Genomic DNA, 26,303 nt, shown 5'->3' with positions numbered 1-26,303 from the left:
CATGGAAAAGACCTTGTCTATTTATCCAATCCATGCCCCTCATGATTTTATAAACCACTATAAGGTTACCCCTTAGCTTATGACGCTCCAGGGAAAACAGGCCCAGGCTACTTAACTTCTCCCAAAAGCTCAAATCCTCCAACCCTGGCAATTTCCTTATAAATCTTTTCTGAACCCTTTCAAGTTTCACAACATCCTTCTGATCTGAAGGAGATCAGAATTGCACTCAATATTGCAAAAGTGGCCTAAACAATGTCCTGTACTTCAACAACAGGACCTCCCAACTCCGATACTCAATACTCTGACCGAGAAAGAATCACATACCAAACGCTTTGTGCTCTATCCTATCTACCTGCGACTCCACTTTCAAGGAGTTATGAACCTGTACTCCAAGGTCTCTTTGTTCCCATGAAGTGTATAAGTCTCCTTTCCTTTGTTAAATCTGTTTCCACCATGCTTTTTAAGCACTTGGTAGTCAATGTTATTTTCCTGCTATTTGTCTAATAAGTGAACTGCAGTTTTCATAATTTTCAAAAGGGATATAGAATCAATGTCTGATCCCATTCTTGTCAATCTGAGCACAGGCAGGCTATCAATTGCCATGGTTTCTGTTCAAACTCTTGCACCATTACCTTATGTTGTTTCCTAAGTATCTACCGTTAGCTCTTTCCTTGATTTCATCGACATGCTGTTTTTCAGTGACATCATTTGAAAACACCTAATTTCCAGGTATGATGATGACATCTAGGCTCAATCTCACCACTACCTCTCATGACTAATCCACATGTTGTCAGATGTTTGTCCAAGATCTAGTGCTGCATAAGCAAACATTTCCTACAACTAAAACCTTAAAGACATAACTAATTGGCTTCAAACTCCCTCTGCAAATTCTGTTCGCTTGTTATTCCCTCTCCCTTGCAACTCTTTGAGGCTGAACCAAGCTGATCATAACTTTGGTGTCATATTTGACCGAGAGGTGAACTTGCAGTCATATTCCTACCATCAGTAAAATCACCTTTTTCTAATTGGGCAACATTGCTCAAGTTTGTCCTTACCTCTATTTACCTGTTGCTGAAATCTTTATCTGGGTTTTTTTATATGTAAATTTGACTATACGTATTCCTGGTTAATCTCACATTTTAACTCCTCTAAATGGAGGTCAGAGAGTTATAAAGCACAGAAACATTATGAAGGATAAGATTTCTGAACATTTGGAAGTTCATGGTAAAATAACACAAATTCAGCATGGTTTCATCATGGGGAGTTCATGCCTGACAAATATTCTAGAATTCTTTGAGGAAGTAATGAGCAGATTAGATTAATGAGAGTCAATGAATGTTATCTACCTGGACTTCAAGAAGGCCTTTGACAAGGTGCCACATACGAGTTTACTGAGTAAGATAAGGACCCATGGTATTAGAGGCAAGCATGGTTGAAAAATTGGCTGTTTGGCAGACAGCAGAGAATGGGGATAAAAGGGTCCTTCCCAGGAAGGCAGCTGGTGACGAGTGGTGTTCCACAGGGCTCAGTTTCGAGACCATACCTTTTCACTTTATATATTAATGATCTAGATGAAAGAATGGTGGACATTCTGGCTAAGTTTGCAGATGATGCAAAGATAGGTAGAGGGATAGGTAGGATTGAGGCAGCAGAGAGGGTGCAGAAGGATTTTCACAGGTTAGGAGAGTGGGCAAAAAATGTGGCAGGTGGAGTACAACTTGAGAAAGTGTCAGGTCATGCACTTTGGTGGGAAAGTAGATGCATGGACTATTTTCTAAATGAGGAGAAAATTCAGAAGTCTAAAATGCAAAGAGACTTGGGAGTTTTAGTCCAGGATTCTCTCAAGATAAATGTGCAGGTTGAGTCAGTAGTTAGCAAGGCAAATGCAATGATGGCATTTATTTTGAGAGGACTTGAACATAAAAGCAGGGATGTACTTCCAAAGCTCTTTAACACTCTAATCAGACCACTTTCGAAGTACTGTATGCAGTTTTGAGCCCCATACCTCAGGAAGAATGTACTGGTCTTGGAGCACGTTCAGAGGAGGTTGACAAAAATGGTCTCTGGAATGAAAAACTTAACATATGACGAACGTTTGAGGACTCTGGTCTTTACTTGGAGTTGAGAATGTTGTGGGGGGATCTAATTGAAACATACAAAATATTGAATGGCCCGGACAGAGTGGATATTGGGAAGATGTTTCCATTGGTAAGAAAGACTAGGACCCTATGGCCTTTTAGAATAGAGATAGGGAGAACCTTCTTCAGCCAAATGTTACATTATATCTTGTTCAGAACACTTGGTGTTGTGTCAGGTAGTTCGGCTAGCTTTTAACTCTCTTAAAGTTACACCCACATCTTCATAACACATCATTTAATAACTGTAGTCTACAATTCTCAAGCCCTTGGTGAACTATTGCATGCGAGAACGTCCAAGTAGGCTCAGCAATTTTGTTTTATGTCATTATATTTGAAGCCTGGTTGTGCACCAGGTCAAATGTTGCCAGACCAGAATAGACCTTCACAGTAGATGTTGTGGGAAGAAAGCAAAACTAATCTTCTTTATGAGTAGAACAGATGATACTTCACTGGAAATTGAATCTCACCATCATAAATGTATTGTCTGTACATCACCACCTATCTGACCAACTGTTAAAGTAATGGCAGCTGCAAGAGTGGCTTGTTACCCCAAATGTTACATAGCTGTTGTGCTGTATGTGATGTTTTGCTTGCTTAATGCCTTCACCTTCCTCTGAAGAATACTGCTGTTGCTTTCCCAGCTCTTCAGGATCGATCATGTACCTTCTTTGTTTTTCCCAGTTGGGCAGAGCACATTGCACAAAGATGCTGTGGCACAATGGAATGTGGTGTGAAGCTATCTCCCACCCACACACACCACTGGCATTCACACTTCATCTTCAACAGGCCATGATGGTGTCTAAGAATTATTTTCCATTTGCGAGCTCATTAGTAATTACATAAGGTTCCTAAGTTAAACTAAGATTCCATTTCATTTTTGTTTGGCCGAAGGTAGCAATTTACCAGAATTATTGAGTTTTTTTTTTAATGTTGCATTTCTGCTATGTGCCATTTTGAACCAGGATTTCTTGTGCCATGGTGTCCACCTTAATAATGTTGATACTCTTAATCCAAGGGAACAAGCCAGGAATAGCTGTAAACCAGCATTAAATGAATTATTTTTACCTGCTGCACCACTGGACATGATTTCTAACTAACAATTACTGAATTAGACCCACAGTTAACAATGACTGTTGCATTTAAACATCCCAGAGGATTAATAGACCCAGGAACAGCATTGTGCAAGCATCAAGTCCAACTCTGAATGGTGAGAAAGGTTGTGGTTTGGAAAATTGAAGGGAATGGGTGAATTTAATTACTTTATTGTAATGTTTTTTTTTAAAAAACTGTTCATTGCTTATTTTCAATATCTAATCGAAATGCGATTTCAATTGCTGCAAAGAAGGTGTGAAATTGTTTCAGACAATATTTTGTAGGAAACAGATACAACTGCGCCATTATGTGATTAATGCCTGTAATTAGACAGTGACAAGTAACGTAAATGAAGACAGAAATTGTAATTGAGAAAGTAAATGCAAATACACAGCAACTGCACATGAAGTTTTCTGAACATGGAAGATATTTATGCCAAATAAATGACTTTGACAGATAGCCTTTTCAAAACATAAGGTTGACACCCAATCTTGTGGATAGAAAACACAATTTCAGGACATACTGAAGGCCTCATTGAAAGGAGGAGAGTAGGTGTCAGTGTGCCCAAGGAGCTCAACAAACAGAGTCACAATTTTCAAAAGATCAACCTTTCTGCAAGGAAATTAAAGCATTTCAAACATTCACAGAATTTGATTTTGAAAAAAAAAAGAAACATTCTTTCCATGCATTCCTCATTTTTGTTAAATTTATCCTAACTATTCTACATAGACCATATAGAAATACAGAGACCAAATAGCAAAATGCTAATACTACAATTAATTTTTAAAACATTCATTGATGGGGTGAGGGCATTGCTGCCCAGGGAAGCATTTATTCCCATCCCTAAGCGCCCAGAAGGTAGTTTAAAGGTCAATCACATTGCTGTGGCTCTGGAGTCACATGTAGGCCAGACCAGGTAAAGATGGTAGCTTCCTTCACTAAAGGGCATTCGTGAACAACATGGATTTTTTCCAACAATCAATTCACGATCATCTTTAGATACTTAATTCCAGATTTTTTTTTGACTGAATTCTAAATCTGCTATCTGCCCTGATAGGATATGAATCTAGGACCCAGAGCATGATCTGGATCTTTGGATTAAAATCCAGCAATAGTATCACTAGCCTATCACCTCCCCTTGAGGACAGGTTAAATTCGCACACTTATAATTTGAGTTTTTTTAGTATGATTAAGATTTTGATATGCAATATTGAATGATTAATTCTAACTGGCATGATGTTGAATAAAGTGCAGGAAATTTTAAAGATTATTTGCATCCACATACTGCTCTACATTCTAAAGAAGGGTTTCTCTCAAACTAAGGATTTCATGTTCAGTTTCAAGAAGCTGGTACTTTGCCTTTATTACATTATCTTCCTTGATGATTTGACATCCCATTGCAGTCATTTATTTAAAAATAAGGAAAGGAGAAAACTTTGCATGAAGAATTAAAGCCTGTTGTTTGCAGATTTTGTTTGAATACACAAACATGAATTTTGTCCTTATAATGCACTAATGAACTTTGAGTGAGTATTATGTATCTGCATTATTAAGTATATCTTTTTGTATTATGGTGGCCTGCAAATTAAAAATTACAAATTACGTGGTAATATAATAACACGAGCCACTTCTAACAGGAGCTTTCTTGACATTGTTTTAACTTTACATTTGGTTGCAAGACTTGCATACAATTTTGACTGTAATGCTGCTGGAATATGGGAGGAGTGCTTAAGGGGAAAATGGGTCACAACTGTAATTTCCTATGTATTCATTTTAAAGATGGAGGTGGAGAATTTAACATCTAGCTCTGTTGGAAATAAGTCTCCAGCATTGCCAGGACAAAAGGGAATTATTTTCTAAACAAAACTAAGGCAATACAGCTCGACAATTCTCCCCAGAAATTTTCTTCACACACAATGACGCATTGCAGAGGTATGTGTAATTCCTATGTTTTGTGTTCCTTTTGCCATGTCATCTTTGGTTCTTTTGCCAATCACCAACAATGCATTTTATCAGCCATCAACCATTCAAAACATTGACACCAACACCTTTATCAAATCTCCTTCAGCCTTTTCTGCTCTATGAGATTGATCCCAAGGTATCTAGTCTACGTAACTACAATCCTTCATCCTAAAACTATTCTAATAAAAGTCTTCTGCACCTTCTCAGAAGCCTTTCTTGTCTTATAAGTGTGGTTACTGTAAATACAATGGACATGTAGAGTAAAATCAATGTTAAAACACTTTTCCTTGTCTTTATATTCTCTGTTATAATATTTATAGTACCCAGAATCCCACATACTTTATTGAATGTTGTGTTAATTTTCAAAAATTTGTGAACAAGCACAAGTTGGTGTTATTTGATATGTATTGCTTCTATATTTTGCCTGTCACAATATATCACTTCACAAATTTCTGCCATATATCCACATGGTCCACTAAACTGTCCATGCTCTTTTGGAATATATTACTATCATCCTCAATGCTTGGTACATTTCCAAGTTCCATGCCATCAGCAAGTTTAAAAATTGTTCCAATTTCCATTAATCTGGTGGATGAAGGTTAACTTGAATAAATGTGAGGTGTTCCTTTTTGGTTGGGCAAATCAGGACAGGATTAATACAGTTAATGGTAAGGTCCTGTGGAGTGTTGCCAAATAAAGAAACCTTGGACTTCATCGTTCCTGGTAAGTGAAATCACAGGGAGACAGGGTCATGAAGATGATGTTTGGTATGCTTGCCTATGTTGATCAGCGCACTGAATATAGGAGTTGGAAGGTCATGTGGCTATACAGGACAGTGGTTCAGCCACATTTGGAATTTTGCTTTCAGTTCAGATCTCTCTGCTATAGGAAATATGTTGTGAAACTTGAAAAGGTTCAGAAAATATTTACAAGGATGTTGCCAGGTTTGGAGAAAGTGAGGACTGCAGATGCTGGAGAGTCAGTGTTGAAACTTGTGGTGCTGGAAAAGCACTGCAGGTCAGGCAACATCTGAGGAGCATGTGAGTTGACATTTTGGGCATAAGCCCTTCATCAGGAAACAGGGAGAGGCTGAATAGGCTGGTGCTATTTTCCCTGGAGTGTCAGAGGCTGAGGGGTGACCTTATACAAGTTTATAAAATTATGGAGGACATGGATAGGGTAAATAGACAAGTCTCTTCCCTGTGGTGGAGGAGTCCAGAACTAGAGGGCAGAGGTTAAGTGTGAGAGGGAAAAGATATAAAAGAGACGTAAGCCACAACATTCTCACACAGAGGGTGGTGTGTGTATGGAATGAGCTGCCAGAGGAAGTGGTGGAGGCTGGTACAATTGCAACATTTAAGAGGCATTTGGATGGGTATATGACTAGGAAGGGTTTGGAGGGATATTGGCCGGGTGCTGGCATGTGGGACTAGATTGGGTTGGGCTATCTGGTCTGCATGGATGAGTTGGACTGAAGGGTCTGTTTCCATTCTGTACATCTCTATAACTATGACTTTATGAGTATTTATTGGAAACAATTTGTATTTGTTTCTAAATTTAGACTTCTGAACAAATTTGAGTTCATTAATAACATTTAATAAAATAAACTGGTAGGTAGAGGCAGTCAGATTCTAATTCAGCTAGGAAGTTTGAAAGGTCATCAAAGGTAGTTGGGAATATGTATTTGAGATGAAAATCAAATCACCTCAATTTTATTAACAGGTCGAACATGTTCGAGGGGCTGAATTGCCAATTTCTACTTCAAATTCATATGTTCATATATTATGCTTTATTGAACACTGTTCATGTTTCTGTCACCTTAAATGATTTGCATATATCAATACATAGGTTCACTAGCATTGCGCTCCTTTAGAATTATACCAGTTATTTTATCTCTGTGTTCTTCCAACAAAATCAATCACTATACATTTCTCCCTATTAAATTTCAACTGCTGCTTGCTGACCCATTTTACCAACTTTCATATGCCTTTATGAAATTCCAAACTATCCTACTCATGGTTCACATACTTTCAAGTTTCATGTCATCCATATATTTTGAAATTGTGCCTTGTGCTCGAATTTTTAAGCTAATAATATGTATCATGAAAAGTAAGAGTTGTTAGACAGACCCTTGTGGAACTCCAATATAAACATTCAGCCAAGTATTCTCTAATTACTTTTTTGCTCCTTATATATGAAAAAAAGGCTTTGGGATTTTCCTTAACCCTATTTGCTAAAGATCTCTCATGACCCCTTTTAGCCCTCTTAATTCCTCATTTCAGATTAGTCCTACTTCCTGATATTCTTCCAAACCATTGTCTGTCTTCAGTCGCCTAGACCTAATGTACATGTCCTTTTTTCTCTTAGCTAGTCTCACAATTTCCCCTGTCATCCATGGTTTCCTAACCTTGCCATTTAAATCCTTTACTTTCACAGGAACATACCTCTCCTGAACTCTAATCAACCTCACTTGAAAAGCCTCCCACATATCGAATGTGGATTTACCTTCAAACAGCTGCTCCCAATTGACATTCCCCAGCTCCTGCTGAATTTTGGTATATTGGCCTTCCCCAATTTTGCACTCTTCCTTTGGGACCACTCTCCTCTTTGCCCATGAGTATTCTAAAACTTATGGAATTGTGATGACTATTCCCAAAGTAATCCCCAACTGAAACATCAACCACTTGGCTGTGCTCATTTCCCACCACCGGGTCCAGTATGGCCCCTTCCAGAGTTGGCCCAGTTACACACTGCTCTAGAAAATCCTCCTGGATGCTCCTTACAAATTCTGCTCCATGTAGACCTCTAACACTCAGTGAATCCCAGTCAATGCTGGGAAAATTAAAATCGCCTCTGACCACCACCCTGTTGCTCCTCCATCTTTCCATGATCTGTTTACATATTCTATCTCACATTTGCTGATGGGAACCCTGTAATACAGCCCCAACATTGTTACCACATCCTTCCTATTTCTGAACTCTGCCCATATTGCCTCACTGCTCAGGTCTTGTGCCTGACTTCAGCACAGCTGTGATGTTTTCTTTGACCAGTAATGCAACTCCTCCACCCCTCTTACCTCCCACTCTACCCCTGCCTGAAGTGTCGATATCCTGGGATCTTTAGCTGCCAATCATGCCCCTCCTTCAACCAAGTCACAGTAATAGCAATAGCATCATGCTCCCAGGTACTAATCCAAGCCCTATGTTCATCTGCCTTACCTACTATACATCTTGCATTAAAACAAATGCACCTCAGACCACTAGCCCCTTTGCATTCATCATCTGCTCCCTGCCTCCTCTTCCCCTTAGTCACATTGACTTCATTATTTAGTTTCTTACAACTTGCAAACTTTTCACTGTACTCATGTGAGTACATGTGACAATAAAGCTAATTCTTGTAATTCATAACTATAGTAGAATGATAGATGCGCAGATAGTGTCTAGTCATATCATATATCTGTGGATGTTGTTTTTCAGAACAGTAGGCATTGTAAGTTTTCAGAACTGTAGATTGTGTTCAGTAGTGTTGTACATCCATGTTTGTGGAGAGTTCTATTATAGAATTGTAGGCACTGTATACAATAGTAATACATCAGATCTGTAGTAGTGCATAAGGAATATTACATGGCTGTTAGTCTTGTACTATAATGTTGCATTCCATATAACCATGATTTTATCAAGTGTGAAAAGTGAAAAATAAACTGACAGGCAATGCAAAGGCTTTGGTTTCAAAAGCGGACTCAACAAGTGGAAATTATTTTTAAAGTGCGTCACTTCTGTCTTTATCTTTGCTTTCAGGAACCAATGAGCCCTGGTGTGCACGATAACTTTTTAAAGCAAGCATAGGGTGGGGTCCAGTTGAGTTTACAGGAAGGGGAAAAATAATGACAGACAGTTTCTGCTAACTGCAATCAGCTCACTCGCTACTAAAAACTTTTGTTACAAGCAGATACGAGCAACCAAAAACAACAACGTCGTTTTAGGAATTAGCGAATCAAATGAAGCATCGGATTCAGGGTTAATTCTGACGTTAATATTACCACCAGAAAGGAGAAACACATATTGGTCCCGTGGTATATTGTTACAGGCAGCAGATTCTAAACATACAACACTGAATCCAAGCTCATTAGAGCGAAAATGTGGCAGGAAATTTTCCTAATTGTTGCAGTTTTTGTGACTTTGTGTTTCACTGACAATCCAGGTAAGGTCAGCATTTCACCAGCTCTCACATTTATTGTGCATTTTTTCTATTAGGGAATTATATAAGATTAAAATTATAATTTTGCTTTATAATTGAGTACACTTCCAGGACAGATGGGGCTGAAAGCCAGGCTATATTTCTCCTATTGTCTTACAATTACATTTTATCACTAAACGTGCTTGTTCCAAGCGTTACCGTTGTTGGGGAGTTTAAAAGGATAAAGTGCCCAAGCCTGAATGCGTTCTCACATTGGCAAGTTCCTGCAAATTGCATTAATAACCTTCTAAATGTAAAATGACTAGAATTGAACTAGGTAATGAGGATTAACTGATTTTATTGTTTCCTCAGTCTGGTTTGGGGAAAACAGATTGCAATGGTGAGTAGTGTTTCAAGTTGCAGCTGGTATGTCCTTTGCCTCCCTGTAAAATATTTGTAGAACTCCAGTGGCTTTCAGTAGATGTTGCCTCTTGTAAGAATGTACACATGTGTTTCTTTCTTAACAAAGCAGGGTTCAATGCTTAGATGGGCTGTTGTGTAGAGAGAGAGAGAGAGAGAGAGAATATGAGGGGGGCAGCTAATTGCAATAACTGCGCAGAGTCTGTGGTCAAGACTCAGTTCAACTTTTCACACAAAAGGTTATATCACATAAGAGCACTTTGGGGCCAGTGACCATAATTCTATTAGTTTTTAAATAGTGATGGAAAAGGATAGACCAGATCTAAAAGTTGAAGTTCTAAGTTGGAGACAGGCCAAATTTGATGGTGTTAGGCAAGACCTTTCAAAAGCTGATTGGGGAAGAAGTTTGCATGTAAAGGGACAGCTGGAAAATAGGAAGCCTTCATAAATGAGATAACAAGAGTCCAGAGAAAGTATATTCTTTGAGGGAGTCCTTTCACCCTGAAAGAAGGGTGAAAAGGGAAAGCTGATGGGTGTAGGAAATGCTGGATGACTAAAGAAATTGAGGGTTTGGTTAAGAAAAAGAACTAAGCACATGTCAGGTATAGACAGGATAGATCGAGTGAATACTTAGAGTATAAAAGCAGTAGGAGTATACTTAATAGGGAAATCAGGAGGGCAAAAAGGAGACATGAGATAGCTTTGGAAAATAGAGTGAAAGAGAACCCAAAGGGTTTTTACAAATACATTAAGGACCAAAGGGTAATGAGAGAGAGAGAGAAAAGAGCCCCTCAAAGATCAGCAAGGTGGCCTTTGTGTGGAGCACAGGAAATGAGGGAGATACTAAATGAGTATTTTGCATCTGTGTTTACTATGCAGAAGGATATGGACGATATAGAACGTAGGGAAATAGATAGTGACATCTTGAAAAATGTTCATATTACAGAGGACAAAGTGCTGGATACCTTGAAATGCCATGAAAGTGGATAAGTCACCAGGATCTGAACAGGTTTGCCCTAGAAATCTGTGGGAAGCTAGGGAAGTGATTACTGGGTCTCTTGCCGAGATATTTGTATAATCGATAGTCACAGGTGAGGTGTCGGAAGACTGGAGGTTGGCTACTGTGGTTCCACAGTTTAAGAAGTGTGGTAAGGACAAGCCAGGGAACTATAGACCAGTGAGCCTGATGTCGGTGGTGGGAATCATGAGGGACAGGATGTACATGTATTTGGAAAGGCAAGGACTGATTAGGGATTGTCAACATGGCTTTGTGCATGGGAAATCATGAAACAAACTTGATTGAGTTTTTTGAAGAAGTAGCAGAGAGGATTGATGAGGGCAGAGTGTTAGATGTGATCGAAGTGGACTTCAGTAAGGCCTTCAACAAGGCTTCTCATGGAGTCTGTCTAGCAAGATTAGATCTCATGGAATACAAGGAGAACTAATCATTTGGATACAGAACTGGCTCAAAGGTAGAAGACAGAGGGTGGTGGTGGAGGGTTGTTTTTCAGACTGGAGGCCTGCGACCAGTGGAGTGCCACAAGGATTGCTGCTGGGTTCGCTACTTTTTGTCATTTATATAAATGATTTGGATGTGAGGATAAGAGGTATAGTTAGTAAGTTTGTAGATTACATCAAAATTGGAGGTGTAGTGGACAGCGAAGAAGGTTACCTCAGATTACAACAGGATAATGACCAGATGGGCCAATGGGCTGAGAAGTGGCAGATGGAGTTTAATTTAGATAAATGTGTTGTGCTGCATTTTGGGCAAGAAAATCTTAGCAGGACTTATACATTTAATGGTAAGGTCTTAGGGAATGTTGCTGAACAAAGAGACCTCAGAGTGTAGGTTCATAGTTCCTTTAACGTGGAGTAGCAGGTAAATAGGGTAGTGAAGAAGGCATTTGATATGCTTTCCTTTCCTGGTCAGAGTTTTGAGTACAGGCGTTGGGAGGTCATGGTGTGGCTGTACAGGACATTGGTTAGGCCACTGTTAGAATATTACATGCATTTCTGGTCTCCTTCCTATCAGAAGGTTGTTGTGAAACTTGAAAGGTTTTAGAAAATTTTATAAGCATGTTGGAAGATTTTAGGTATAGGGAGAGGTTGAATAGGCTGGAGCTGTTTTCCCTGGAGTGTCAGAGGCTGAGGGGTGACCTTGTAGAGGTTTATAAAATCATGAGGGGCATGGATAGGAGAAATAGACAAAGTCTTTTCCCTGGGGTGGTGGAGACCAGAACTAGAGGGCATAGGTTTATGGTGAGAGGGGAAAGATATAAAAGTTACCTAAGGGGTAACATTTTAACGCAGAGGGTGGTACGTGTATGAAATGAGCTGCCAGAGGAAGTTGTAGTGGCCAGTATGATTGCAACATTTGAAAGGTATCTGGATGGGTATATGAATAGAAAGGGTTTGGAGAGAGATGGGCCAGGTGCTGGCAGGTGGCACTAGATTGGGTTGGGATATCTGGTCGGCGTGGACAAGTTGGACTGAAGAGTCTGTTCCCATGCTGTACATCTCTCTGATTCTGTAACTGCTCTCTGGTTTGGTTAAGGTTTTAGTGTTCCTGCCATTGACTGCTCATTGATACATCCTTCACCTTAATGAGTTGGGAGAGCTGTCTACACCTTGAGAGGTGAGGTTGACTCTATTGGAGCCTATTTACTTTTCCATGAAGTGGAATAGAGCTTCACAATTCGTTTCAGCCATCTTAAGTTTCAGCCAGTGATTTTTTTTTGATTAAAATTGCCTTTCACAAGTCCAACTGTAGATTAATTTACAACTTAATATTTGATAGCACATCTCATAATAAAATGAGAGGCAGTGCCATAATATTTTTATTACTAGCATCTGGAGACCCAGGCTAATACTCTGGGAGCCTTAGGAGCTCTCTTGTGGCACAATGTAATTCCAGTGTCCCTACCCTTGGAAAATCAGGCTCAGGTTCAAGTCTCACCTGCTGCAGGGGTGTGCAATAACATCTCTCATCTGGTTAATTAAATAGGTTTAAAAAACAAACTGGATTTGAATCCCACCAGGCGAATGGTGAAATCAGAATTCAATGAAATGAATCTGGAATTAAAAGGCAGATTAATGCCATAAAAACCCATCTGGTTCACTAATGCACTTCAGGGAAGGAAAATATGGCATCCTCATCTGGTCTGGCCTGCATGTGACTCTAGATCCCCAATAAAGTAGGTGTTTGTGTGAATGATCATTGGACTAACAAGTCACTTAGTTGCATCAAATCACTACAAAATTTGATAAAAAGAATGAAACTGACAGAACGCCTTGCATTGACCAAGGCACTGGAAATGACAATAGCACATACAACCTTAAATGATCCTGCAAAATCGTCCTTAATTAACATCGGGTGGTTTGTGCAAAAGTCGGGAGAGTTGTCACATAGCTACAACCAGTCAAGGAATGGTTAGAATCATCAATTCATTCCTACACCAGCTGAGTTTATCAAGATGGTCCTGCTCCTTCAACCTCACCCTTCATCTGAAGTGTGATGACGGTCAGGTTAGACTCAACACTAGTTGACTCTCTACAAGACAGCAGCCGTATGGTCTGCTGGGAATATGGTGACTTTGCCTTTAGCCAGAATAGTCAAGTCTAAAGGTAACAAAGGGGTAAGCAAGCATTTAAACAGAAGATGATCCAGAAAGGGCAGAATTGGGTGAAGTAATGATGGAGTTAGCAATTCACAGTGATATTTAGAGGATCATCTCAGGATCAAGTGTGACATCAAGTTTGCAAACAGTTTTAACCTCAAACAGATGCCAGGGAACAAATGGAACCATTGGCTGAAGGATGGAATTTATGGTGGAGACAAAAGATAATCTAAACTTCCTGAAATATGGTTTAAAATTACATAAAATGTTTCATAGTTTGAAAACCTTCAGTTTTGTTAATCTGTTCTACTATCATTGATGATTGGTATTGGATTAATATTACAGGTAACTTATTTGACATAACCTGAACAAGATAAATTTCATTTGAAATAGAAACACATCTTTTGGACATGATAAAGCTAGTTAGTGTGAAAAGGTTTGAAGCTGTATCTGATCTATGAATGCTGACATGATTATTGGGTTCGAGATTTCATTTCTATTTTCACTGGGTTACGCTCACAACTGCTATGGAATTGCACTGCAAACAACATACATTCTTTGCAGCTCTCCAAAACAGAGTGGCTTTTAATATCTCTGTAAATTTCTTTTCTTTTAACCAAAGTAACATTTCTTTTATTATGTTATGCACTCAATAAATTAATGAATTAATTTAACAAACAATGATCCTACATTTTCACTGGCTACTTTTGCATGTGGATCAGTCACTGAGGACAATATGTCATTTGAACATGTGCAAGAACATACAAAATTAGAGTAAACTTAGACCCATTTGATCCCTCAACTCTTCTGTTCTATAAAATATGATTGTAGCTAATCTGTTGGTATTTCGCATTCCTTAATTTCATGTATAACTCCATAACTTTGGATTCTGTTGACTAATAAGAATCTATTCTCCTCAGCCATCCAGAGAATACCAAAGCTCTTAAGTTCCTAAATAGCACCAATTCCAACTGGCATTAATCTTAAAGCTGTGCACTGCCTAATGCAGATTTTTCCATTCTGAAGTACTCTAAACTTTATGTGGAACATTCATTTTCATAAATCTTCTCCTCTGCACTCCAACATTTGACCGTTCTGCCATCCTATCTCAGTCCAGTCCTTTTTCTCGAACACATCGTCATCTCTCTATTACGTTTCCAGATTTCATAGAACTCCATGATTTAATCTCTTTAATTAGACATTTGGTCCTGTCAAAGAACTAATGAACAATTTTAAGCAATGTTATAAATAACAATTCCTGTGACTTTGATCATGTTGAATATAATTCCTCATCCCCCTTGATCTTCCTGTCACCATTGACATGATCCATGACACAATCCTCCTCTAATAATATTCCTGTATTGTCCATTTCCGTGGGGCTGCACTCACCTGGTCATATTCACATTGTTCTGATTATAGCCTCAGAGAACCAACAACACTGCATTCCCTTCTTACATCCTACTTCCACAATCCACCAAGGTAATATCATTGGCTGTTCTACATCTGCTCAGACTGCCCTTTGAAAACATTCATTGAAGACTTGGAATTAGCTTCTGCATATAGGTTGCTGACAAACAGTTCTTCCTCTTCATCAACTCTGAGATTCTCCAGTAGTTTTATGTAATCAGAGTAGGTTTCATGCAGTTTTGAATAAGTTGTTACCTTCTACATTCACTGTCTTCTCATCTGGGTGTGTTTCTGAATCCAAGGAACCACCCATTGGCTCAATCGTGTCCTCACCAGGTAACAATACACTATTTGTACTTATCTGTTGACACTCTTAATTACCTGGAATTATCTTGCCATTATCTCCCTAACTACATATTCTGTGCCTGTGCAGTTGTCCCCACTTTACCTGATGAAGGAGCAGTGCTCCAAAAGCCTGTGATTGCAACTAAACCTGTTGGACTATAATCTGGTGCCGTGTGACGTCTAACATGAGCAATACTTGGTGTGTGGTGTATTACAAACCTGCCAAAAATCCTGATCCCAGGGAAATCCTATTCACTGGCTAGCGCCCTGATCATTTCCATAAAATTCACTTCACTTGCAAGGTCTGTGAAGGTTTGTAGCTCAGGTTGAGGTTGAGGGTGTAGGTTTGCTCACTGAGTTGTAGGTTTGATATCCAGACATTTCATTACCTGGCTAGGTAACATCATCAGTGGCGACCTGCAAGTGAAGCGAAGCTGTTGTCTCCTGCTTTCTATTTATATTCAAAATTTGTGTGAAGATTTGTAGCTCGGGTGCTCGTTGTTGTGGTTGTGTTCGCCGTGCTGGGAATTTGTGTTGCAGACATTTCGTCCCCTGTCTAGGTGACATCCTCAGTGCTTGGGAGCCTCCTGTGAAGCGTTTCTGTGATCTTTTCTCTGGCATTTATAATGGTTTGAATCTGCCGCTTCCGGTTGTCAGTTCCAGCTGTCTGCTGCAGTGGCCGGTATATTGGGTCCAGGTCGATGTGCTTGTTGATAGAATCTGTGGATGAGTGCCATGCCTCTAGGAATTCCATGGCTGTTCTCTGTTTGGCTTGTCTTATAATAGGAGTGTTGTCAAGCTCATGTTGCTTGTCATCTGCATGTGCGGTTATTAAGAATAGCTGGTCGTGTCGTTTCGTGGCTAGTTGTTGTTCATGGATGCGGATTGTTAGCTGTCTTCCTGTTTGTCCTATGTAGTATTTTGTGCAGTCCTTGCATGAGATTTTGTATACTACATTGGTTTTGCTCATGCAGGGTATCGGGTCCTTTGTTCTGGTGAGTTGTTGTCTGAGAGTGGCTGTTGGTTTGTGTGCTGTTATGAGTCCTAGTGGTCGTAGTAGTCTGGCTGTCAGTTCAGAAATGTTCTTGATGTATGGTAAAACACACAAACCAACAGCCACTCTCAGACAACAGCTCACCAGGACAAAGGACCTGATACCCAGCATTAGCAAAACCAACGTAGTATACAAAATCCCAATTCAGAAAATAATATATTACATTAGTGTGCCTGATGGAATATTTATTTACATTTCTTATCTTTAATTTAGTTATTATTTGTTATCATACACAGTGACAGTGTATTCGTCTTCTAGTGGTTCATGGAATAAAATTGTAGAATGTTTATGACACAGAAATGGAGTACTTGTCTCATAGCGTCTGCACCAAACCAGGATGAACCAACCAGCCTAATCCCATTCTCCAGCATTTGGTCCATAGCCTTGCAGGTTGTAGCACTTGTTATCCAGGCACCTTTTAAGTGAATTGCGGGTGTGTGTGTCTGTGCTATCTGCAGCCAATTAGAATCATAGAGTCATAAAGTTGTACAGCACGGATAGATATTCCAACCCAAGCTAGTCTCTGCTGCCAGCGCATGGCCCATGTCCCTCCAAATCTTACCTATTCACAAACCCATCCAAATGCCTTTTAAATGTTGCAATTGTACCAGTCTTAACCACTTCCTCTGGCAGCTCATTCCATACACATACCACCCTCAGTGTTAAAAAGTTGCCGCTTAGGTCTCTTTTATATCTTTCCCCTCTCACCCTAAACCTATGTCCTCTAATTCTGGTCTTCCCAACCCCAGGGACAAGACTGTCTATTTATCCTATCCATGCCCCTTATATTTTTGTAAACCTCTATAAGGTCACCTCCCAGCCTCCAACGCTTCAGGGCCAACAGCCCCAGCCTGTTCAGCCTCTTCCTGTAGCTCAAATTCTCCAACCCTGGTAACATCCTTGTAAATCTTTTTTTTTTTGAGCCCTTTGAAGTTTCACAACACCTTTCTGATAAGAAGGAGACCAGAATTGCTCGCAATATTCCAACAGTGGCCTAGTCAATGTACTGTACAGCCGCAACATGACCTTCCAACTTCGGTACTCAAAACTCTGAATGATCAAGCAAAGCATACCAAATGCCTCCTTCACTATCCTACCTACCTGCGACTCCACTTTTAAGGAGCTATGAACCAGCACTCCAAGGGGTTATTTGTTCAGTAACACTCCCTCGGACCTTACCATTAAGTGTATAAGCCCTGCTAAGATTTGCTTTCCCAAAATGCAGCACCTTGCACTTATCTGAATTAAACCCCATCTGCCACTTCTCAGCCCATTGGCCTATCTGATCAAGATCCTGTTGTAATCTGAGGTAATCTTCTTCACTGTCCATAACACCTCTAATTTTTGTGTCATCTGCAAACTTACTAACTATTTCTTATGCTCACATCCAAATCATTTATATCAATGATGAAAAGTAGTGTTCCAGACATTTAGGGTAAAAAATATGTTCTCATCTCCCTTTTAACTTTTCTGCTAACCACTTTAAATCCATGCTCCTTCAATTTCAGACCTGTCTGCTGAGGTAAACAGACAGTTTCCATCCATTTGATCAAGGCCCTTCACAATTTCCTACATCCGAACTGCATCTCCTCTCAGTAGTTTCTGTTGACAGGACACCCTGTCAACAATGAACAGGAGGCCACATCGGGTGCAGCAGATGCAGTAAATACATTGGGGAGACAGGCCGCCTACTTGCAGAACGTTTCAGAGAACACCCCTGGGACAACCGCACCAACCAACCCAACCGTCCCATGGCTGAACACTTTAACTCCCCCTCCCACTCCGCCAAGGACATGCAGGTTCTTGGCCTCCTCCATTGCCAGACCATGGCAACATGACGCCTGGAGGAAGAGCACATCATCTTCCGCCTAGGAACCATCCAACCACAAGGGATGAATGCAGATTTCTCCAGCTTCCTCATTTCCCCTCCCCCACCTTATCTCAGTCCCAACCCTCGGACTCAGCACCCCCTCCTTGACCTGTAATCTTCTTCCCGACCTCTCCGTCCACACCCCCTCTCCGGCCTATCACCCTCACCTTAACCTCCTTCACCTAATGCAATCCCAACGCCCCTCCCCCAAGTCCCTCCTCCCTACCTTTTATCTTGGCCTGCTTGGCACACCCTCCTCATTCCTGAAGAAAGGCTCATGCCCGAAACGTCGATTTTCCTGCTCCTTGGATGCTGCCTGACCTGCTGCGCTTTTCCAGCTACACACATTTCAGCTCTGATCTCCAGCATCTGCAGTCCTCACTTTCTCCTAGTTGATCTTTTCAATCTGTCCTGATACCTTCAGGGAATTGTGGACATTCTCTCCAAGGTCCCTATCAGTGTTCTCCCAGTTAATGTCTATTCCTTTTGCATGTTTGACCTCCTCCAGTGTATCACTGCATATTTTGTTGGGTTGACTTACATTTGCCACTTTTATCCCCATCAGATCAGTCTGTTGATAGTTTTTGACTGCAGAAAACATCTGTCTTACTATCAACCATGTAACCAATTTTGTTGTGTCATCTGCAAACATTTTGACTACGCCCCTTACATTTAAAAACAGATGATTATTTACACCACAAAAAGCAGAGGCCTTGAGCACTGGTTGCTGAAGAATCCCACTGGAAAAGGCTTCCAATTCAAAAAAACACCCATGAACATTTTGTTTCCTGCCACTAAGCCAACATAATATCCATGTCATGGAATATGAAATTACAGATGTACGTATATTACTCATGGTACAAAGGATCCAGATTTGAACAAAGCCATCAGCGGAGGAGATAAGCAAAGCTCCTAGAACATCGAACACAGAACATAGAAAAGTACAGCCCTTTGGCCTACTATGTTGTGCTGAGGATTACTCCTAACCTAAAATAAAATAACCTAAACTATGCACCCCTCAATTCACTGCTGTCCATGTGCATGTCCAGCAGTCACTTAAAGTCCCCAGTGACTCTGCTTCCACCACCACAGCTGGCAACGCAGACCATTCATTCACAACTCTCTGTGTAAAGAACCTACCTCTGATGTCTCCTCTATACCTTCCTTGTAACACCTTAAAACTATGACCCCTCATGGCAGTCAATCCTGCTCTGGTTATCGACTCTATTCATGCCTCTCATTTATTTGTACACCTCGATCAGGTCACCTCTCTTCCTCCTCCTCTCCAGAGAAAAAAATTTGAGCTTAGTCCACCTCTCTTCATAACACAAGCCCTCTAGTCCAGGCAGCATCCTGGTAAACCTTCTTTGCATCCTCACGAAAACCTCCGCATCTTTCATATAGTAGGGCGACCAGAACTGGACACAATATTCCAAGTGTGGTATCACCAGGTTTTGTAGAGCTGAAGCAAAACCTTGAAGCTCTTAAACTCCATCCCCCTGTTAAATAAAAGCCAAAACACCATATGCTTTCTTAACAGCACTATCCAATTGGTGGTAAATTTGAGGGATCTCTGTACTTGAACATGAAGATCCCACTGTTCTTACACACTTCCAAGAATCTGTCTTTAATCCTGTATTTAGCACTCAAGTTGGACATTGCAAAATGCATCACTTCGCATTTATCCAGGTTGAACTCCTCTGCTATTTCTCAGCCTAGCTCTGCATCCTGTCTATGTCATGCTGTAGCCTACAACAACCCTCAATTCTATCAATGGCACCTCCAACCTTTGTGACGTTGGCAAATTTACTAACTCCGCTCTCAACCTCCTCTTCCAAGTCATTAAAAACTACAAAGAGCAGAGGCTCAAGAACAGAGCCCTGTGGGACACCACTCACCACTGATCTCCAGGCAGAATACTTTCCATCTACAACAACACTCTGCCTTCTGTCAGCCAACCAATTCTGAATCCAGAGAGCCAAATCTCCCTGTATCCCATACGTTATCAAATACCTTGCTGAAGTCAATATACACCACATCCACTGCTCAATGTTCATCAACCTGTATCATCACCTTCTCAAAGAACTCAATCAGATTTGTGTGGCATGACGTGCCTCTCAGGAAGACATGCTGACTGCTTTTAATCACGCTATGGTTTTCTAAATAGTCATAAATCCAATCCCTCAGAATTATTTCCAAAATCTTGCTGACCACAGACCTAAGACTGACTAATCTATAATTACCAGGGATTTCCCTGTGACACTTCTTGAAAAGGGGGACAACATTCGTCCCCCTCCAGCCCTCTGGTACGACTCCTGTGGAGAGTGAGGAAGCAAAGATCTTCACCAGCAGCTTAGCCACCTCCTTTCTCACTTCCCGGAACAACCTAGGATAAATCTGGTCTGGCGCTATGAGCTAGCAGTCTTATTGTATGCCAAAGTTTCCAGCACATCAACTTCCTCAATCTCAATCTGTTCAAGCCTGTTTCCTGGCTCCTCAAAGTCCTTATTCACAACAAGGTCCCTTTCCTGAGTGAAAACAGAAGCAAAACAGTCATTTAGTGCTTTCCCCGATCTGCTCGGACACCACGCACACGTTCCCTATTCTATCCCTGACCAGCCCCTCCTTCTCCCTGATCATTCTCTTATTCCTCACATATGAGTAAAATGCCTTGGGGTTCTCCCTAATCCTTCCTGCCAAGCCTTTTCCATGTCTCCTGTTGGCTCTCCTCAGTCCATTTTTGAGCTCCTTTCTAATAAGCCTTTAATACCCTAAAGTTGTGCTAGATCCTTGCTTTCTCCACATAACGTAAGCTGCCTGTTTCCTTTTGACGAGAAGCTCCTCTGTTCTCGTCATCCAATGCTCCCTAATCTTACCCTTTCTTGTCTGTCTTAGAGAAACAAATTTATGTATCACTTGCAACAACTACTCCTTAAACAGTTTCCACATGTCTGTCGTGCCCTTTCTGTGGAACAATTGTTCCCGATCTGTACTTCCCAACTCCTCTCTGAAAGCATCACAATTTCCTTTTCCTTAATTAAACATCTTCCCTTGGTAACTGCTCCTTTCCCTCTCCATGGCTGTGGTTATTGTGAGGCAGTTGTGGTCACTGTCACCAAAGGGATCTCCCACCACGAGATCTGACACCTGTCTCGGCTCATTGCCGAGCACCAAATCCAAAATGGCTTCCCCACTTGTCAGCCTGTCCACATACTGAGTCAGGAAACCCTCCTGAACACACCTGTCAAAAATGGCTCCATCCAAAGCACTTGCATTAAGGAAGTTCCAATCAATATTGGGAAAGTTGAAGTTGCCCATAATAACACCCTGTTAACATCTGCATTTTTCCAAAATCTGCCAGCCTGTGAGTTCTTCGATCTCCTTACTGCTATTAGGGGGTTTGTCACAAGTGCAGAGTAAGAATTATTTATATATTACTGTCTTTTGCCTTCTGATTTGATTTGCTCAGAATGATCATTGCTACAAGGTTTGAGGCAGATCAAATACCCGTGTCCTTAGATGTGCTCTGCAGAAAATGTAAAAAGGATTAAGAATAGAGTACATAAAAAATGGGACTTAGAAGCAGAGTTAGACCATTCGGTCCTTTGAAACTGATCCACCATTTGATAACATCATGGCAGGTCTGATTATTGTCTCAATTTCATTTTCCTGTCTGCCTCCCACAATGCTTGATTCTCTTGTCTATCAAAAATCCACCCAAGTTACATGAGCTTCCATTGCTTTCTAGGGAAGTGAGTTCCACAGACTAAGGGTAAAAAAGCATTCTCCTCATCTCTGTCTGAAAAGATTTAAGTTGTATATTAAAAGTGTGGCCCCTACTTCTCATCTCCCCATTAAAATGAAGAATGGAAAACAAACCTCAAGGTGTATTATAGGAATCGAAATGTAAATTGTTAATATGACAGATAATGTCAATTAAAAGATTATATATGATGTGTATATTTGATATACATTTGTTTCTTCAATAATAATTTCCTAAAGTTTGTGATTCCAACCTAATGTTTTAGTGTTTTGCTTTCTCTTACATATAACCAACTGTTAAAATACACTAATTTTATCCTGAGCGCTATATAGTGATCAACATTAAAATAAAGAAGAGCCCAAATGTTTAGTCCAATTGCTTTTAGGCTTGTGTCTTGAAAATTAATATTTTGTTCATACTGTGTCACTTTCTTCCATCTATTTTTGCAGCTTTAATTTTAATTTGTTGATGGGATGTGGGTGGTTATATGGGATATGGCAGACCAAGTACTTACTGCTTTTCCCTGATTATTCTTGAGAAGATAATGTTGACAAAGGAGTGCTTTGTTAGGCCAATAAAGAGTACAGTTAAGAATCGAGTACAGCGCTGTTGTCTGAAGTTATATTTAGGCTACACCAGACAGGTTCCCTTCCCGAAAGAATCTTGGTGAACTAGTTAGATTAACTGACAATCAGTATTTATATCATTACCAATACTGGCACTAATTTTGATTCCAAATGTACTCAATTAACTTGATTTAAATTCCCAACTGGCATAATGAGATTTGAACTTCTGAATCTGCATTATTAGACTTTTCCATAGTCTAGAATATGAGTGTACCTGTTTATTTATATAGGAAGTGTTCTTTATAGTTGATGATAATGTGTTGCACAGTAAAGGATAAGGACGTTTAACCGTTTCATAAGTGGAAATAACTGGTTGAGAAGGTATGAATTGTCTTGCTCTTTTTAATTCCCCTCTGTAGCAATTAATGTTTCATTTCTTTTAAATGTCCAACTATATCACACTGCAATTAAAATAGATCCTTAGTCAAAGTTAAGGGCCAATTACAAGGTTTCTTGAATGAAAGTAAGATAAATTTTATGATTTACTAACCTCAAGAACTTCAATATAATATGATAATTAAGACATAGACAAAAACAAGGTTAATGTTTTTAAGAAGAAAAAAGATGTCTAGGAGAAAGGAAAAATAAAGAAAATGCATTTTAAAAGTTCTGGAGTACTTGAGTTGTAAGAGTTGAACCTGGGACCACTGAGTTGATGTCTCTGACCATCAGCAATAGCCCTTGATTTCTTGGGAAATTGTTATTATTTCTCTGATTTGCTTTTTCACTGATGCTCACATTTGAGAGGTTAAGAAGAAAATATGGAGAGAGAAAGAGAAAGCCTTCTAAATAATTCTGTTACAAATCCATTCTCTTTCTCTGCTCTGTCTGAAAGCTGTTTATATGAAATACAGTTTAATTGTGCATCCCCATTCTTGGTGTCATTGTTTTTATTTCAAGCAGGATAATCTGTAAGCAACTTTTAGCCTAAGGTCTGAAACGTCCAGAAAGACCTAATCAAAAATAGAAGACAAAGGTTTCTTCAGGCTTGATAGACTTTCGGTACCATTTGAGAAAATATTAATTTTGTTCAAATTGTCTTTCTTTGTCTCTTTACTTTCATGAGCTTGATGCTTTTTCATCAGATGATCGTTACTCCAATCTTAAGTCAATGTTTTCTCCTTTTTTGATTGGAAACAATTTTAGTCCATGAAGGTATTGGATATTGAAATAAGATGATGAAAGTTGAAAATCTATAATCTATATATTACTGCCATCATGGTGAGATATAATATAAATTGTAAAATAATTATTATCTTTGCAGATCAGTGCCAAAAACCTCCAGTTGTTAAAAGTGCTGTCCTACTGGATCAGTATCTCGTTCGGCAACATTTTTCTGTGGGCGATGTTGTTTCCTACAAATGTTTGCCGGGTTACGCTTGGGATGACAACACTCCAAATGATGTCACTTGTCAAGCCAGTTTAACTTGGTCAGAGCCAAAGATGAGTTGCCTGCGTAAGTATACATGTCAATGTAACTTTTCACTGCTTCTCTTTTAAGTTTGTTTATGAAATAAGTAAGCAAAAGACTTACATTTATACAAATTTTTTTTTAGTAACAAGGCATCTCGGAGTACTTTGCGGGCAATGATGTAATTTTGAAGTAAGGTTAATTTTGTACTTTTGGAAAAATCTCAACAGCCCAGATTTGAGGTAAATATTACATGTTTGAACGTATAAAGCAGCTCAAAGGCTAGTTCCTTTGCATGCTAATGCAATCATTAACTTGTGGCGCTTAAATCCTTTATGAATTCAAGACTACTTACACATCTTCTCAGATTTAAGTATTAGTCCTGTGGTCCGCTGTGGCTCCATGTTCCGGTTTCTGAATCAGAAGATCTGAGATTCAAGCTGCAATTAGGGACCTAATATTTCAGTATAGTGCTGTTGATGTGTTACACTATTGAAGGTATTGTTATTTTGAATGAGACCTTAAACCCAAGCCACTTTGGGTGATTGTAAAACGTATGTTGGCATTATATGTAACAAGGTGTTCCCCGGTGTCTTGACCAACACATCCATTAACCAATACCACAAAAGAAAACAAATTATCCATTTATTTATTGCATGGTTATTTGTGCAATTATACTACTTTGTTTCTCTACATCAGAATAGTAAATTTACTTCTTCATATTTAACTTCGTTTGAAGTGCCCAGAAACATCCTGAGGAGATGTAAACTGCTGCATTAACTCAAGGTTGCTATTATTGAAGGACAACATGAATTAACTCAGTCATGTGTAAAATTCAGCAAAAGTTGTACAATTAATATTCAATCAATTTAAGGCATTATATTCAGTTATTGAGTCCAGCATAGTTGGAGCATTTACTGTTTTTATGATAACGCATATTTTGTCAATACAAATTGGCCATAACGCAATTGACGAATCATTGACACTTTTTGGATAAGGAGAGCTTTCCACTGAACGGGTATAGTGATCTTCTACAGAGCAATTTTCAGTAATGCAAGGTTTCAGAGGAAAGCCACTGACGTGTTATACCAGAACACACTGTAAATTCATGTTCTTACATAATTTGAAACATTTTAGTTTTTTGGGTTAGAGTTCTGGTGAGAGATGCTTCATAATATTGGGATTAGTGTAAACATTCAAACGATGTTTAAAATATCTCTTTGTCTATGTTTTCCACAGCTAAAACATGTGGCCGGCCAAAGGATTTACAAAATGGTTATTACACTGCTACTGGTGAAACGTTTGGGGACACGGCAACTTACTACTGCAATGAAGGGTAAGCGTTACCTCACAGTATCACAGATTCACATAACTGATCTGGGATGGCCACATTGTAATTGACATTGTGATTACTGAGACTGTATGTGGTGGCAAGCTCAAGTTAGTAAATGTAGATATGGGTGGACATGTTCACAACAGAATATAGCACGATGTATGGATCATGGAATAAAGTTGCGGTGTAGCACAGTGGAGTACTGGATTTAAACATTCTATAGTGACAGTCTTGATGGGATCAAGTGCACATTGAGAATTTAAGTAGCCTCTGATGTGCTTCCTGCATAGTTGAAGTCTTCTGTGACAAAAAGTGTATTCAAGAGCTGCCAACAAATTCAAGGCCAACTGCTCCTCATGTTGGAGAGCATACCCTCACCAGGATCACCAGATTATCCAAAGCCAGAGGTGAGTGAGAGCAGGATGAGAGTCATGTGATGGGAATCATGGGCCACAAGAAGGGATAGAGACAAAACAAATCTGCAGATGCTGGATTCCAAAGTAGATAGGCAGGAGACTGGAAGAACACAGCAAGCCAGGCAGCCTCAGGAGGTGGAGAAGTCAATATTTGAAGTAATGGCAGGTAAGGACAAGAGTGGCTTTCATTGGATAATCCCTGCCTCATGCAGGCTCTCTTGATTTACTGGCAATGCCTGACTTCTGGAGACCACCCCATGCAGGATGCTGTCGGCAAACCAAACGGGGTCATGTTATGTAGCTTTTGGGAGATTTGGGAAATCTGTGTCACATCCATGCATATCCTGAGGCCACCACTGGATTGCAATGTGTTCATAGTTTTCATTGGCCTGTTTTATTGGACATAATTGATCCCACCTCCAGTAACTGTGACTCCCACATCATTGATTTGGGCAGCCAACTTTTATTGTGGAAGTTTTCCTTCCATTGGAAAAATGACATGGATCAAATCCCTCTATAATTTGGCCTTACTTCCCTGGCTATTGGTTTGCTCACTGAGCTGGAAGGTTCATTTCCAGACTTTTCGTCACCCCACTAGGTAATATCTTCAGTAGGCCTCCGAGCAAAGCACTGTTGCTAATTCCTGTGTTCTATTTATATGTTTGGGTTTCTT

The 26,303-nt window shown here is 39.9% G+C and overlaps 1 protein-coding gene across 6 annotated transcripts in view; it reads left to right on the top strand.

Moving 5' to 3' along the window:
- Positions 1 to 9,087: 9,087 nt before the first annotated feature.
- Positions 9,088 to 26,303, top strand: part of LOC140467331 (uncharacterized) — a 118,124-nt gene continuing 100,908 nt past the window's right edge. For 3 of the 6 annotated variants that reach the window (XM_072563610.1, XM_072563611.1, XM_072563609.1), the window contains exons 1-3: positions 9,089 to 9,392; positions 23,735 to 23,926; positions 25,121 to 25,217. In XM_072563610.1, the coding sequence (XP_072419711.1) occupies positions 9,329 to 9,392; positions 23,735 to 23,926; positions 25,121 to 25,217 (353 nt within the window). In that variant the 5' untranslated portion in view covers positions 9,089 to 9,328. Of the gene's footprint in view, positions 9,393 to 23,734; positions 23,927 to 24,105; positions 24,124 to 25,120; positions 25,218 to 26,303 lie in introns of those variants that run through there. The other 3 variants (XM_072563612.1, XM_072563613.1, XM_072563614.1) reach the window with 2 other exon arrangements.

This window comes from Chiloscyllium punctatum, chromosome 45 (assembly GCF_047496795.1).
Source record: "Chiloscyllium punctatum isolate Juve2018m chromosome 45, sChiPun1.3, whole genome shotgun sequence".
Taxonomy (NCBI): domain Eukaryota; kingdom Metazoa; phylum Chordata; class Chondrichthyes; order Orectolobiformes; family Hemiscylliidae; genus Chiloscyllium; species Chiloscyllium punctatum.
The sequence above is the reverse complement of the archived record's forward strand: the minus strand, read 5'-3'. Positions and strand labels throughout refer to the sequence as shown.